Consider the following 16,265-nt stretch of genomic DNA (forward strand, 5'->3'; position numbering starts at 1 on the left):
TAAACTTTATTTGGAGGTAGACTTTAATTTAGAGTATTGCATGTACTTATGAAGAATCTGACATTTGCTATTACATATTACATAATGCTGTAGAGGAACTTACATTCTCAAAAAAGAGAAAAGCACAAAAGAGGCAGTTCCAGAAAAAAGGAACATACGGAAGAGAAGGATTTAGAAGTATTTTTAAAGTATAATAGATTTATTTTACAATTAATATCCTGGTCTAAAAAAAATCTAAATAAATTATTTTAAGTATTGCAAAATTGAAACATCAAAAAAAAGAAAAAAGATAATAATTTTATCTTGAAGGAAATAAGATAATTTAAAATGATCCACCTATTTAATAAAATAAATGAACTGTAATAAATCAAAAATATGTTCAAAGAACACTTATTACATGCTTCAAACTAGTTAAGTGAAATTGCTAAGGCAACCCTAGTGGAATACTATGCAACAGTTTTTAAATAATAAGTCTATTTAAATGTGCTGGCATAAAAATATGTCTGTCATAATGGTAAGTAAGCAAGAAAGTTCCTGAATATACATGGGTCGATACAGATATCTGCATATAGTGCATATATATATATGCATATACATTTATGCAAATTTTAGGATCTTTGAATGTATACACAGATTTTTATGCAGATGCATATATGTCTGTATTTTTAATAAATGCTTTTAAGAAGACCACTAAGAATATACACAGACCTATGGTAAAATCTAAAAGTAAGCTTCAGGATGAAGGGTAGGAAGAACTACTAAAGAGAGATTTCACTTTCTTTTTATTATTTATACATATTATGATAAGAATGAATCATTTCTATATATTTTTTAAATTGCATGCATGATGTCTCCAAAACTGGTAACTGAAATCCCCAATGGCACCTGGCCTCTAATCTCTATTTATCAAAGACTGAACATCTTTCATATTCTAAATATAATATCATAATTACAACTATAGCTTTCCTAAGGTTTCCTTTAATTTCTTCATTAACTTAAGCTAGATTACAAGCAAAATCTATTGCTGGCATTTCAAAATTTGAACTTAAGGAAAAGAGCATCAATATTTGCCACACATTTAAGATTTTTCAAAATTTTGATATAATCAGAGAGCAAATGCTCTTCTTTCAAGGCTTAATGTATTCCCAACTAGTTGCTACATATACATGGCAGAGTAAGCTACATCTGATCATGATAAAACATTTAACTTGTATGTGGCGGGGAGTGACTCTCTACTACTTTATTAAGGGTTTAGCCACAAATTCTACAGAAAATTAAAAGGCCAGAAAATGGAATGATTACTGCTCCTTCAGTTTGTCTTTTACATCTGAATTATATTTGATAGTTGGTGAGTTGAACATTCTTTTAGCTATTCCACAGACAATAATTACCCTTCCTTCTATTCTGAATCTTTTATGCAAACCATATGGCACATTTAGAAATTTTGCAGGCTTTAATTAAAAGTGTCCGTTCAAATTAAACAAGGTCAAAAGAAAAGTTATACTGAGATCTACCAAATATTTTGGAGGAATTACACATAGGGAACAATATAACAGACACATTGTCAGTTAAATCTATCTGCAATCTTCATGTTGGTTTTTCATACACAAAAGCTCAGAAAACAAAGCACACCATGGGTTGGTCTTCTAAATATGCAAAGAAAGCTAAAATGTCAGGGAGGCAAAGAGGTAAGAGAAGAAAGCAGCATCTGCTCCATGATTTTGTGTGCCAGGGCTAAGAGTGTGCCCCAGCTCGAAACAGCTTGATGTAAAGTCGGTGCACATGTCCAACTCTGCTTGTGATCCACGAGTGTGGTGGACACTGCTATGCTGCCCAGATCCCCCTTCAGGAATGAAGGACTCAGACCCCAGGTGCCAGCAGTACTGCCAGTAGACAGCCTTCAGCTGTCACCCCGTTGGGAAACTGCCTCTGTGGAAGATAGCTTCTTTATCCAAGGATGTGACTCCTTTTAGGGCCAACCCAATCCAATGACTGGGAAATGCAGAGTGAAAAAGCCCCAAGTCAGCAAACTTTAAAGGGCCATCTCAGCTTCAGAACTTCCTATGAGATCCAACACAGTTTTATGTGACTATGTCCCAGCTCATTTTCTTCCTGTTTCCTTCCTTTCCTTTCCACAGTTATGGAACCTAAAAGTGCCCTCTAATAAAATTCATGCACACAGGGGCACCTGGGTTGCTCAGTCAGTTAAGCATCTGCCTTCAGCTCAGGTCATGATCAGGGTCCTTAGATCAGGCCTCACACTGGGGTCCTTGCTCACTAGGCAGTTTGCTTCTTCCTCTCCCTCTGCCTCTCCCTCCAGCTTGTACTCTTGTCTTTTACTCTCTCTCTCTCTCAAATTAAAAAAAAAAAAAAAATTCGGGCACATTAATCTTCCTCTGAATCTGCTCCTGGGAACCTATCTGGTGACAGTTTATTGAAAAACCAGGCCAGAATCAAATTGGAAACAGAATAATTCACAAGAAAAAAATTCTTCAAGAAAAATATGGTAAAAATATTAATGTTGGAAATAATTTTTATTTTCATGTTTCTATGAACATTTAATGTACTTCCAAACATGTCATATTTTGATGAAACATTTTATTATAATTTTTAAGAAGGAGTTTATTAGGGAAACCTATTGTTTCCTTTGCAAGGATCTCATGAGGTGAAAACAAAATATATTTATAATAAAGAGAGATGCAAGTGTAATAAAAAACTGGATGTTTGTTAAATGGAAACTGATAAACATTTGAAAATGAGTACCAAGGTCATTAAAGTGGAAGTCTGCATTTAAGAACCTGAGCAAAGCCCCACAGACATTGGAACTAAAGATAAAACATAGCAAAAAAGTGACAAAGTCTTAACAAAAAGACATATATATTGTTTTATATATCTAAGAAAGATTATTATTATTATTTTAAAGATTTTATTTATTTATTTGAAAGAGAAAGCATGCATGAGAGAGTGAGCTGGGGGTGGAGAAGCAGAGGGAAGCGGGGAGAAGCAGACTCCCCTCTGCTGGGAGGCTGACATGGGGCTCTGGATCCCAGGATACTGAGACATGACGTGAGCTGAAGGCAAGTGCTTAACCCAACTGACTGTGCCATCCACGCAGCTCTAGAAAAGACTATTTTTAATAGACATAAGTAACACTGAAAACTAGATTTTTTAATATGTCTTTTGAACATAGTAGTAACAGAAATCTCTGGTTCACTCAATCAGTAAGATAGTTATTAGTAGTAATGCTGTGTGAGGTTATTTGGAGGATACAAAACATTAATACTTAGCTTCCACAGCCAAGATACTTAAAATGCAGCATATTAAAACTTTCCTAAGAAAAGTCTTTTTTTGAAGAGGGAATCCAAAAATATTATAAACTCTGAATACACATTGAACTAAAGATGTGATTCTTCTAGTTTAATAGAAAGTCATATAAGGGAGGGATACTTTTCTTAATTTCATCTAGTTATTAATTTACATTCCAAAGAGAAAGGAACTCTATTGTTTTCTTTATTACAATCACCATTATTTTGACTTACTACAAATACCTGGTAATTGTTTTATGTAAATCAACCATTAGAAAAGTTTAACTTTAATTGTAATCAACTCTGAACACAATGTATTCAAGACTGTCTCAAAAATTGTTGAAATAAGAATAATACCATTTGGTAAAAGTACAAAAAATATAGAATAAGGATATTAAAGATTTATTTTTAAAATATATTATTTGAAAGAAAATTTGAATATTTGGTGCCATTTTCTTTATTAAAAATCTAATAATAGGGCTTAACAAATTTAATTGTTCAGAAATATATTTGAGCCCAGAAAAATATTTCAGAATACTTTAAATATTCTTACATCAAAATGTATGTCTAATATTCTCATGAATATTTTCACAAAAATTTAATGCACATCTTTCAAATTTAAATCACACATTATCTAAATGTCATCTTGAAAGTAATATACTGAATCTTTTTATTACCAATTTTTGAAAGGTTTTCTTTCAATTAGAAGCAACTTGCATATTAAAAAACTCTTGTTTATTTCCTCATACCAAACTCACAATGTTCAAGACCTTAAACATAACTCCTTCTCAATTAATATGACGAAAAAAGGAGTAATGTAGCAATTGCCCTTAAAAACATTTCTGAACATAGAAAGGGAGAAGCAAATTGTTGGCAATCCAGTGAATACAGTTGAGCATTGCTCATTAGCATCTTATACAAACGTCTGAGAATACTTTATTAAAAACTCTGACAACATCCCTAAGGGATGGAGATAATAAAACTTTATGCACTCGTTTCCAGAAATGTTAAGGGACTGCAGAAAGGGTTAATTTTCTTTTCTTCTCTTCTATTCCCACCTCCCCCATAAAATGAAAGACAAAACTACTTTGGCTGATAAATGTAGGGCTGGTTTCTAGTTGACATGATTCTTTCTGATGTCATTGGTAATACTCATTCTCAATTTTACCTACTCTTTTAAAACATGTCTGTCAATGAGCTCAATGAGAAAACAGAGGAGCAAAGAAGCTCATGATGACAGGTTAGATTCCAGGATGAAACCTAAAAGAATTACTCACAAGAAATTATTGTAAAAAGGCTACTTACTATTTTGTACCCTTAAGCAGCTTTCATAAACAGGTATATTTTGATAATAAAAGAAAAAAATATAAGTAACCCTATGCCCCCCATTAGTGAAAAGCAAAAAATACATTTAATGCATATGTCATTGTGCATCAACCGGGACTAATACCATTATCAAGGGTGACACAGTAGAACCTTCTCTTCGAAAAATAAAAATCAGAATTTTAAAACCTAGAGCTTTACACAATCTTCTTTATCTAAAGAAATAGGACCTTACTCTGTGCCTACTCAAGCTTATCTCATGCATAAACATTTAACTATATTTTTAGGATGACAAAAGTTATACACTATTATTGTTGACAAGGTGGACATTACAGAAAAGAATTTTTTAAAAGGAAATTAAATATCCTATAAAACCACTATTGGGAAAGAGAATGGTAACATTCTGGTGTATTTCTTTATAGTCTCACATGTCTATTGTATCTGTACTATCTTAATGAATTTCTTTCCCAGACCCCATATCCCTATCTGTATCAAAGTGTACTTCAATATCTGCTTTATTTATTTTTCAATCTCTTTGTATATATATCTATGTTTCAGGTAGTAGGTGAACCCCAAGTCATTCCCTCATTTCCTTGGATCTTCCTTCAAGATATTCTTGCAGGAAACTTTCTCTCCCATTTTTTTTCTCCCAAAGAAAGAGTGGGGAAGGGGAGCAAAGTTCTCCATCTCATGCCAATACCTGTACCTGAAACTGGCACAGCCCCATCACCAGCTAATTAGTTTCCTAATTCTATTTTAACCCTGCGGTTCTAGTTATCTGCTGCATTTTCTTTTTAATATAAAATTCAAATCATGCTGAATATATCTGTATTCTGCTTTTTTCACTGAACAGTGCATCATAAACATTTTCTCAACTTGTAATATATTTTCAAAATTACTGCTTAATATTCCAGTCTGTTATTTATACTTCTAATGAACTTTATTGTCTAAAAGTCCATAGCTAACTGAGAGGAACAGACCAGAAATCAGAGAGACATGTAGTAAAACTGATGAAGACATAGAATAACTGTAAAAAGCAGACCCAATACTCATAAAAAGTTTGGGTTATTTTTTTTGTAAAAGTAAATATATGTGTACATAAGTTACATTCACAGAGAGGCAAAGTTAAGTCAATCCACGCACTGGTGAAGAATCCAAGGAGGGGTGTTTTTCATTTGTGTTAGGTATTTACTTTATTCCACACCACAAGACACAGTATCTGTCCATTTTTACTCGCTTTGTTAAACGAAACAAAATCTGCACTGATCTCTATCAGGCAAGAAATTCTTTCTCAATCCTTTCATTGGAGAAAGAGCCTTCTCCTCAGGGCACCATAAGTTCTGGGAAACGGCCCCACCCTTTGGTACCCAGCAACCACTCAGAGGCAGGGCTCTCAAGAGCTCTGGGAGGTAGCATCTTGGCCACTCATGTGCCATGTTTGGGAATGGGGTGGGCCCTTTTGTTAAGACTGGTAGCCTTTGCACCTAGAGGCCATTTTCTTCTGGCTCCAGCATGTTCCTAGACATCCTGCAGTCATGGGGCATGAAGTGGCTCTCACCAGAGACATCAACACATCCATCTCCTCCCCAAGTCCCCAGCAACTTCTCCCCCACATCCTTCTCAGGCTGCTCCTGCCTCTTCCTCCTTTTCAATATTGTCCTGAATCCTTTCCAAACTTTGGAGTCCAATAAAATTTCTTTCAGGTATGGACACTTAGAAAGCATGCAGTGTGGCAACTACTTTATGAAGCAAGGGGGCCCAAAACCCAGGGAAGGGGGTGCCTGCATTCAGGGAGGGGAGGGTAGATGGGACGAAGAATCAGGTGGAGAAGTGCTTTCTTACTTTCTTGAATTCCAAGGCCATAGCAACAAGAAATGCATTACTGTCATTACTATTGCAATGAATTATTTTTATTTCCAGTAATTTGAGTTTTGAAAAGTTTTCATTTAATTAAAAAGAGTTTGTACCTAAACATAAAAATACCTGTAGAAGTCTTGCTTATTCCAAATGACTAATTGCTGGAGATACTGAGATTATCTTGGTATTGCTGTAGAACTTTTATAAACGAAAGTACATTAACTGATTGCATTCTCCAAAATACATCCTAATCACTCAGGATAGAATTCAAAGACCACACATGGTTGGCTAATATTCCGTAAGTCACTCAGCACCCTACCATTTGCATGTTGTCAAAGAGTTAATGAAAAATTCATAGAAAACGTGATTACACTGGTAATTTTTATTATTTCAGGTCTTTATTTATAAATCCAGATAAAACAATGCTAATAAAACTAGCCTACTTTTACCATGCTTTACAATACTTTCCAATGCAGCCTATTTTGTTACAAGTGTTCCTAGAATGAGAATTAGCTGATAAGAATGTTGGTAAATAAGGGAATTAGATCAATTTAATGCACTGGTTCAGAGTCTAATTTTTTCCAGCATATTAGTTTTTCATTTTTTCGTTTTTTGTTTTTTGGGGGTTTTTTTTGGGGGGGGTGGTCTCACCACATACCAGCTGCTAAATGTATACTATATACCTGAAATACACAAAGTGTTGCAAATTATGGAACTAAAAACAATGCCTACTCACTCCATATTTTTCCTCTCAACTTGGGTTGGCCACATGCTTGCTCTTTTTTTTTCTTTAAGATTATATTTATTTATTTGAAAGAGACAGAGAAATCCTAGCAGGGGGAGAGGGACAAGCAGACTCCCCACTGAGCAGGGAGCCCAACACAGGGCTCAGTCCCTGAGATCAGGACCTGAACCAAAGTCACATGCTTAACTGACTGAACCACCCAGGTGCCCCACACATGCTTGCTTTTTTTTTTTTTTATTATTTTTAAAGATTTTATTTATTTATTTGTCAGAGAGAGAGAGCGAGCACATGCAGACAGAGTGGCAGGAAGAGACAGAGAGAGAAGCAAGCTCCTTGCAGAGCAAGGAGCTCGATGTGGGACTCAATCCCAGGACACTAGGATCATGACCTGAGCTGAAGGCAGCCCCTTAACCAACTAAGCCACCCAGGTGTCCCACACATGCTTGCTTTTAGAGGCATATGTGCTTGGTGTACTTAGACTGGTCGTCTAATTCAAAAGCTCCAACCTTTTCTTACTCTCTATCAAGCTGTATTCTTTCCTGCTTTCTCTGTCTCTGTCTCACACACACACACCTTGCTAAGGTAAGGTCCTATATTTACTACAGAATTTCTTTTTAATGATTTTAATTTGTCTTTTGAACCACAGTAGTATTTTTATTAGCATGATTGTTTTAGATAAAGCTTTGGTTATAAAGTTGCATTTGCTTTTAGTAGTATGCCCTTCATATTTTTATAGTTGCATTACTTTTAGAGGTATGATTATTTTAGGATCTCATGTTATAGCAGAAAGACCTATATAAACCTGTGTATGCTTTCTGAATCTCTTAATAAACTTAAAAGTTAAGTAGAATTTTTTTACAGATGAAGAAACAGAGGCTTGGAACACCTGGGTGGCTCAGTTGGTTAGGCCGCTGTCTTTGGCTCAGGTCATGATCCTGGGGTCCTGGGATCAAGACCCGCATCAGGCTCCTTGCTCTGCAGGGAGCCTGTTTCTCTCTCTGCCTCTGCCTGCTTGTGCACTCTCTCTCTCTCTCTGTCTGACAAATAAATAAATAAATTCTTTAAAAAAAAAAAAAAAAGAAAGAAAGAAAGAGAGAAAGAAAGGAAGAAAGAAAGAAACAAACAAACAGAGGCTTGAGGAACTTAAATCATCCATCCATTAGCAAATGGCAAGTGATGTAGACTGGAGAACTGGAGACTGGAGTCCTGATCTGCTCATTCTGATTCTAGTGCTCTGGTCACAATACTACACTCAACACCTTTTTTTTTTTTTTTTTTTTTTTTTTAAGATTTTATTTATTTATTTGAGAGAGAGAAAGAGCACAAGCAGGGAAGAGGCAGAAGGACAAGGAAAAGCAGACTTTCTGCTGAGCAGGGAGTTCGATGTGGGGCTCAATCCCAGGACCCCGGGATCATGACCTGAGCCGAAGGCAGATGTTTAACTGACTGAACCACCCAGGCGCCCCTCACTATCTTTAATAGCTATCTGCATAAATTATTTTATTAATTATCACCTGATTTATAAGGCGGCTCATGTTGCTTTAAATAAGTATCTCAGGTTTTGATGTTTATTTGTTTTATGCGTTCACAACATGTCTGCATTGTTACTCTTATTTCTGACTCCCCAAATACCCAGAGTACCTTTTTCCCTCCACTTCCTATTCCCATCCTGTGGAAATATGAACACAATGAATCAGACGCCCTGCCCAGATGCGGAAGTCTGAAGAAGAATGCGCCGATTCCTAAGTGAACACCCGTGACTGCACACTGGACCTGGTCTCTCCATAGCCTAATGTATGCTGGAAGTAAATTACGGATCTTCCCACCAAAAAGAAAACAGACCTGGTTAAAGAGGGTTTGTGGATTATCGGATCACCTTGTTATCCTCAACAGAGCTACACAAAATAAGTCATTTATTCACAGCTACATATTGTGCCTTTACTGAGCACCTCTCATGAATCAAGCACATATTTTTAAAAGATATTTATTTATTTATTTGTTTGTTTATTTATTTATTTATTCTAGAGATAGCACAAATGACTGGGAGGAGGAGCAGAGGGGGAGGGGGAGGGAGAGGGAAGGAATCTTATGCAGATTCTATGCTGAGTGTGGAGCCCCCTGAGGGGCTCCATGTGTGACCCTGAGATCATGACCTGAGCCAACACCAAGAGGTGGACACTTAACTGACTGACCCACCCACGAGCCTGAAGCAAGCACATTTTTAGGGTCTGGAACACAAACAAACATGGCACAGCCCTCTGCTCTCTAATCAAAGCAATAAATATCCTATGCGAAGTTCCACTGAAAAGACAGAGTTCAGAGCCATGGTTCTCAACCTTTATGGTATTCAACTTACCTGGAGGATTTGTTAAAACAGATTTTAACTGGGGCCCAAAAATTTACATTTCCAACAACCTCCAGGATGATGTTGAGGCTGCTGGGTACCTAAACTCAAGAAGCTTTTATTATGTGTAAAAATGGAGCTTCAGAATAAGGCCTCACGCATAGGATTGTCTTGAGGATTAAAGTAGTCGACAGCATAGATCCTGGTACATAGTGAGAAGTCAATAAATGTTAGCTTCTAATATTATTTTTACTATTTTCATTATTATTAAGGGGTTTCAGGAGGATTCTTCCAGATTCTCTCTCTCTCCTACCTCAGAATGTCTGAAATCCCTTTAACCAAAGACAAACCGATAAAAATTAAATAAAAGTCTCCATGAGAGTTTACTTCCAGTAATACTAGGAATTAAATCAGCGATATCATATCCTTCCGTTATTCTGCTTTTGAGAAGGTAGAGACCCCTGGGGCTCTAAAAGATGTTGATAAAGGTGAAAGAATTATGTGAGGAGAACACAGAAGCAATAACAACTGAAGAGCTTGAAGTAAAAAAAGAAAACTTAGACCTTCTCCTGAAGTCTGCCCTATCCCCACTTAACACACAGAATTTCCTTCCAACAAGTAGAGTTCCATCTACATTCTATTTGTATCTGTAAAACCCATTATTATTATAATAGTAAAATCATTAAAGAAGAAAATGTTAGACTCTTTTTTTTTCAGTTGAAGGTCTGCTGTTTCAAAATTCAAGCTGTGTCCGGTTCTGTTACATGACAGGCCCCCTGAACATTCCCTCAGCAGGACATGACACATGTTAAAAATAAGGTTATTGAGTAAGAAATACAGAAAATAATGATTGATCTCCCATGGAAAACAGCTGCTTCTTGTTAGCAGCTAAACAAATGTCCTCTCTCTGGGTTTTGCAGAAGTCTTAATTCTATATGGAAGTAAAAAAAACAAAAAACAAAAAACAAAAACCAGTGAAGGCATAAACAGCCTAAAAGAAATATGGCAAATGTTTTCTATTAAGATAACTTCTTTGAAATTTCAAGTACATAAAAATCTTGAAACAATAATTTTAAAAAATGATGCCTGCCCGAGGTCAATGAAAAAAAATGAGACTTTTTTTTTAATAGATGAGTTCTTCAGTACACATAGGACAATGTAGGGAGAAAAATCTGAATCCAAAAAGACTTGAATAGTAGACAACACAAGCAGATTAATATAGTGTCCCTGTGATAAGCTATTCTTTGGTTTAGTTTCTTTCCTTTTTTTTTTTTTAAAGAGTTTATTTATTTAGAGAGAGAAAGAGAATGAGCATGAACAAGGAGAGGGGCACAGGAAGAAGGAGAAAATCTCAAGCAGACTCCCTACTGAGCATGGAGTCCGATGTAGGACTCCCTACCTCTTGACCCTGAGATCACGACCTGAGTTGAAATCAAGAGTCAGACACTCAACCAACTAGCCACCCAGGTGTCCCTGGTTTGGTTTCTTGTTAAAGATGTGATGACCTATATAAGTATATGAAGAATACAGTTTCTTTGGGTTTCCTAGATGAGATTTAATTAATATTCCAAAGAGGAATATAGGATTAGGTTTCTGTAAGCCTCTGGTCACAACGTTTTCACCAACCTATCAATATATAATGTTGTTTTGTGTAGGTTTATATTTAAAACACTATATTTAATATACTTACGTTATATATATACGTGGATCATTTTAAATAGCACAATCGTGAACAGAAACCACAAATATATAAAAAAAAAATGGCATTACATAGGCTGCGAAAAAAGAACACTAGTTTACAGTATGAAAGCTAAAACAAGAAGGCAAAATGTTGCTTTGTTTAACCTCAGGTGGGAACATGTGCATTGGGTGACTCTGTTCATGTCCAAAAGTGACTATGAAAGCACTGAGTATTGATTTGGGGGTTAAAAATAAACTTTAGTGAGTAGGTGAATTCACAAATAATGAAGATTGACTGTATATTCTTCACCATTTTGAAGATCTTGCTCTATTTTCTTCTAGACTGTACTATGACAAATCATCTGTCATTTTGGGTAATCTGTCTTTTTTATCTTGTTGCTTTTAGAATTCTCTCCTTACCCTTGAAGTTCTGAAGCTTCACTATAATGTAAATCAAATTGTATATTTTTCTCTAATTCTAGAAAAACAATTTTTTAGTCATCATCTCTTCAAACATTACTTCTCTATCATTTCTCCTAATATATATATTTGAAATTTTTAATATAACATATATATGTGTGTGATTATATATATGATTATATATATGATATTCTTTCATATGTTTCATCTCATCGTGTAATTTACTTATGTGCAAAATGAAGTCTTTATCACTATCTTTTGATTCTTAAGTATATCTATGACTATATCCACTATTTCTACGACTTATATTATGACTTCTTTTTTTGGATTCACATCTGCCAGTTTGGGTTTCACTATTTTCTTTTAGAATTCCTTTCTTTTTCTTTTGAGAATCTTGAACAAACTTATTCAAGGGGCACCTGGGTGGCTCAGTGGGTTAGACCCTCTGCCTTGATACCCTAGTGTTAAAGGTTGAGTTGTGTCTCCCTAAAATTTATGTGTTGACATCCTAACCCTCAGTAACTCAGAATGTGATAGAGTCATTGCAGATGTAATTAGTCAAGCCAAGATGAGGTCATACTGGAGTAGGATGGGCATCTAATCCAACATGACTGGTATCTTTATGAAAAGAGTGCTTTATGAAGAGAAAGACACCCATATAGGGAAATTCATGTGATGATGAAGGCGGAGACTGGCATGATGCTTCTACAAGCCAGCAAACACCAGATATTGCCAGCAAAGTATGACAAGTTAGGAGGCACACTTAGAAGAGATCCTTCCCTGGCACCTTCAGAGGAAGCATGGCCCAACAGACACCTTAATCTCAGACAGCTAGCCATCAAAAATGTGACACAATATATTTCTGTCATTTAACCCCCCCAATTTGTGATACTTTGCTATGGCAGCCCTAGCAAATGGATACACTCCCCAGGTTATCTCAGTTTCTACCTTTAATTCTTGGTGTCTTGTCTGTTTCCAGATTTGGTATCCCAAAGATCTTCAGTGTCAACCAACGCCATCCACACCTGTTTAAAACTCCACAATTCTGTTTCTTTTTTGCTAAAATGAAAAATTTGCCTTTTAATTTTTTTTAGTTTGACTTTTCTCACTTAATTTTATTTTTTTGAAACATTTATTTATTATTTGTCAGAGAGAGAAAGAGAGCACAAACAGAGGAAACAGCAGGCAGAGGGAGAGCAGACTCCCCGCTGAGCAAGAAGCCCAATCTGGGACTGGATCCCAGGACCCTGGGATCATGACCTGAGCTGAAGGCAGACATTTAACTGACTGAGCCACCCAGGCATCCCATTCTTACTTAATTTTAAAAACATATCTTATTTAGCACTACTAAATCTCTGGAAAGGATAAAGGAGTTTACTATGAGAATTTGCCATATAATCTTTTCTGAAAATCTCCATTTTAAGTATTCTGTAAAACCTATATATAGATAGTAAAATATATATAAGAAAGGACATTTGTAAGAAGAAAGAAAAGATGTAACAGTGTATATTCTGATCCACAGTTTTAAGAATATTTTACAAAGGGAGGTGCCTGGATGGCTCAGTTGGTTGAGCATCAGATTCTTGGTTTCAGCTCAGGTCCTGATCTTGGGAGTGGTGAGATTGAGTCTGCTTAAGGTTCTCTACCTCCCTCCCCCTTGGGATTCTACCCTGCCCACCCTACCCCACCCCCCACAATTCCTGCTCACATGCATGTGGGCTCTCTTTATCTCTCAAAAAGAATATTTTACAAAGGAAAACAAAATTACAAAACCACAAAGCAAAGAAAGGAGAGTAAATGAGGAAACAAAGAAAAGAAGCTATTGTTCTTCCCCAGAGCATAGGCCAAGATTCCTCTATATACAGATTCAAAGGAGCAAGTAAGATCTTAAAAAAAAAAATCAGTTATCAAAATATATGATAATTTCTGTTTGCCTTTGATTAATATTAATATTCCTCTGATCTATTGTTCTAGACCTAACAGTCCCCTTAATTCCTCTAGTGTGCAGCTTTCACACATATGTCTGTATATAGGAAAATAGCATTAAAACAGGTCCCCCAAGGAAAAGGTGTGGGTGGTGCCAAACTTCTCAGGTCCTCTTGGAAGCTAGGCATGATGACATAGTTTGCTACACAGGGACTAACATCCATATGCATTTGTGCTATTTTCACTGATGAACAGCTTGAGAAGGATTCATTAATAAAACCTTTCAATGATTCCAGATTCAGAGAGTCTGCAAACATCAGCCATGACCCAGAAACAAATCAAAGCAGCCTAGAAAATTTTAAATAGACTTGAACTTAGTTTGGAACACGCATTTAAAAATGTCCAATAAACCTAGGATCTAGGTCATACTTCTAAAAAACAGACAACAGTTACATAAGATAAATGCAATGGAATGAGTACTCACTAAATTATTATCAAATTTTTATTGTATTTATTAAAGGAAACGTTTCTGAAATATTGGCTAATATATATTCAACTTAAATTCTTCATTAGAGAGATTATAAATATCTTTGCAAGATATATATGGTGGCAGTTGGCATTGTACAAAGAGTGTTAGATTTGGGGTTAAAAAAAAAAACAAAAAGGCTAGTTCCACCATTTACTGATCACAAGCAAAGCTTTTAATCTTTCTAGCTCCATTTTCCTCACAACTGGAAATAGGAATAATAATACCTTCTACTTAAATAATAAGTCATATAAATTACATAGCAATAAATGTTAATTTACACTATTGTAAAAATTTAGGGGGAAAAATAACTGAAAACAAAAAATAAAATTTAGCATAGACTAATGATCCCCTTGAAAAAGTAAAGACACACCACAGCATTGTTATTTCAACTCATGAAAGGGTATAAACGAGCATAGTCGGAATGTCTGGGAGACTCAGGTGAGATTGGGCTCAGAGAAACTGTTTCCCTGATCTTTCTGATTCATGCTCTGACCCTCAGCATGGCAGATTCAGAGGTTTGAATGTATTAGTTCACATTGAGGGCCTGAGAGACAAAGTGCATATCAGTTCAAATGTATGCCTATTTATGGATATATTAGTAGTTTAAAAACCTGAACTGTTCTTCACAATGAATTGTGTGCCTAGGGAGTAGATCTACTCAGGAAACCAAATGATAGATGAGAAGCTGGCCTTGTCAATCTGACCCAAGAAAGTCATATGCCTTTAACATTTTGTGCCCTCAAGCTCAATAATTCCAGTGAATTGTCATCCTCTACTATACATTATTTCTCCATTTTTGAACAAGACGAGCAGAAAAGCAGGCTCTTCTTTGGGCAGAGTCAGAAACATTCAATTAGCCAACATGTATTTTTTATGATCCAACAGTGTCCTGGGTTCTAGATAGAAATAAAGATGTATGAAAACAGGGCTACCCTCAAGAAGCTTTGAGTCTAACAAACAAAGTGAAGATGAGGTGAAGTGAGTACTGCGTGAATTTTGTATGAGTGTGCTGTTGAGTGGTGAAAAAGGAAGGGGAAGGAGGCTAACATTTTTGGGTGCAGGGTAGGAGGCATTCCCACATATCGTCCCATCCAATTTCACCCTCCCAACAACTCTGTGGGATAGAGATGTAATCCACACATCAACTATGGTCACCTAGTTCTTTAAATTCTGGAAAAGATTGGCTCCAATAGTCCTTTCATTGCAACTGGCTCTCAGTTGATAGGTTCAGTGGATAACCCAGGAAATGATAGGCTCATTCACAAAAGGCTTTTATGTCCTCCTGTATGTAGGACTTTGAGAGAGTAGTATGGATGTCCTTGCTACACAGTGCTTTTGTTTATTACATATTATAAATTGCACATATTTATTTTATGGAATGTACTGTTTTTTGTGTTTTCATAGTTATAACTATAAAATTTTAGTTACTTAAGTACCCCTATGCCCTTTATTCTCTAAAGTGTTCTAGTTTGGGTAATAAATGTGATGATTATCTACCTCGACACTCAACAGGACCAGTATGCTTGGACGTCATCTATAGGGACGCTCTTAGAATCATTGCACCTATCCTAGAAGTCCCACCAGCCATGGGCCAAGAGTTTTCTCTATTGATTTTTAAGTGGAATACACAATTGTCAACTGGTGCACCAAACCTCAGCCAGAACCAGAAGAGTTTTCTGTCCTCAACCAGACTGGGAAACTCCCAGTGGCCACCTGGGGATGTTTAACCCACCATCATGTTGACCTCACTGTACAAAGGTAGGATTTTATGCCAATAAATCTCTAAAATTATTTTATTGTGATCATATTCCAGATTGCTTATTTGCCAAAGAGGAAGAAAATATGGATTATATTTTCTCAACCAAATTTTGGTATGCATTAATCAAAATCACCTTATGTATGTATAAATATATTTATATAATGAATGTTAATAAAATAAATATATATCTAATAACATCCTTAATAAATTGCCTTCATTAAAAACAATAAGCTCATTAAATCAGGAGATTCTTAGAAATTTTGTATAATGGAGAAGGATTTGTATAATGGAGAAGGATGAGTATTAGCAAAAGTATGAAATCCCTTTCTGTTTGTGTTATTGTCACCAAATCAACTATGAGAGCTAGTGGTCTAATA

General features: G+C 35.8%; 1 protein-coding gene across 1 annotated transcript in view; it reads right to left on the reverse strand.

Moving 5' to 3' along the window:
- Positions 1-16,265, reverse strand: part of LOC116589932 (EGF-like and EMI domain-containing protein 1) — a 174,379-nt gene that overhangs the window by 83,102 nt on the left and 75,012 nt on the right. The window contains 1 exon segment of the mRNA XM_032341671.1: positions 12,623-12,733. Coding sequence (XP_032197562.1) covers positions 12,623-12,733 — 111 coding nt within the window.

Source organism: Mustela erminea, chromosome 1, assembly GCF_009829155.1.
Source record: "Mustela erminea isolate mMusErm1 chromosome 1, mMusErm1.Pri, whole genome shotgun sequence".
Classification (NCBI taxonomy): Eukaryota; Metazoa; Chordata; class Mammalia; order Carnivora; family Mustelidae; genus Mustela; species Mustela erminea.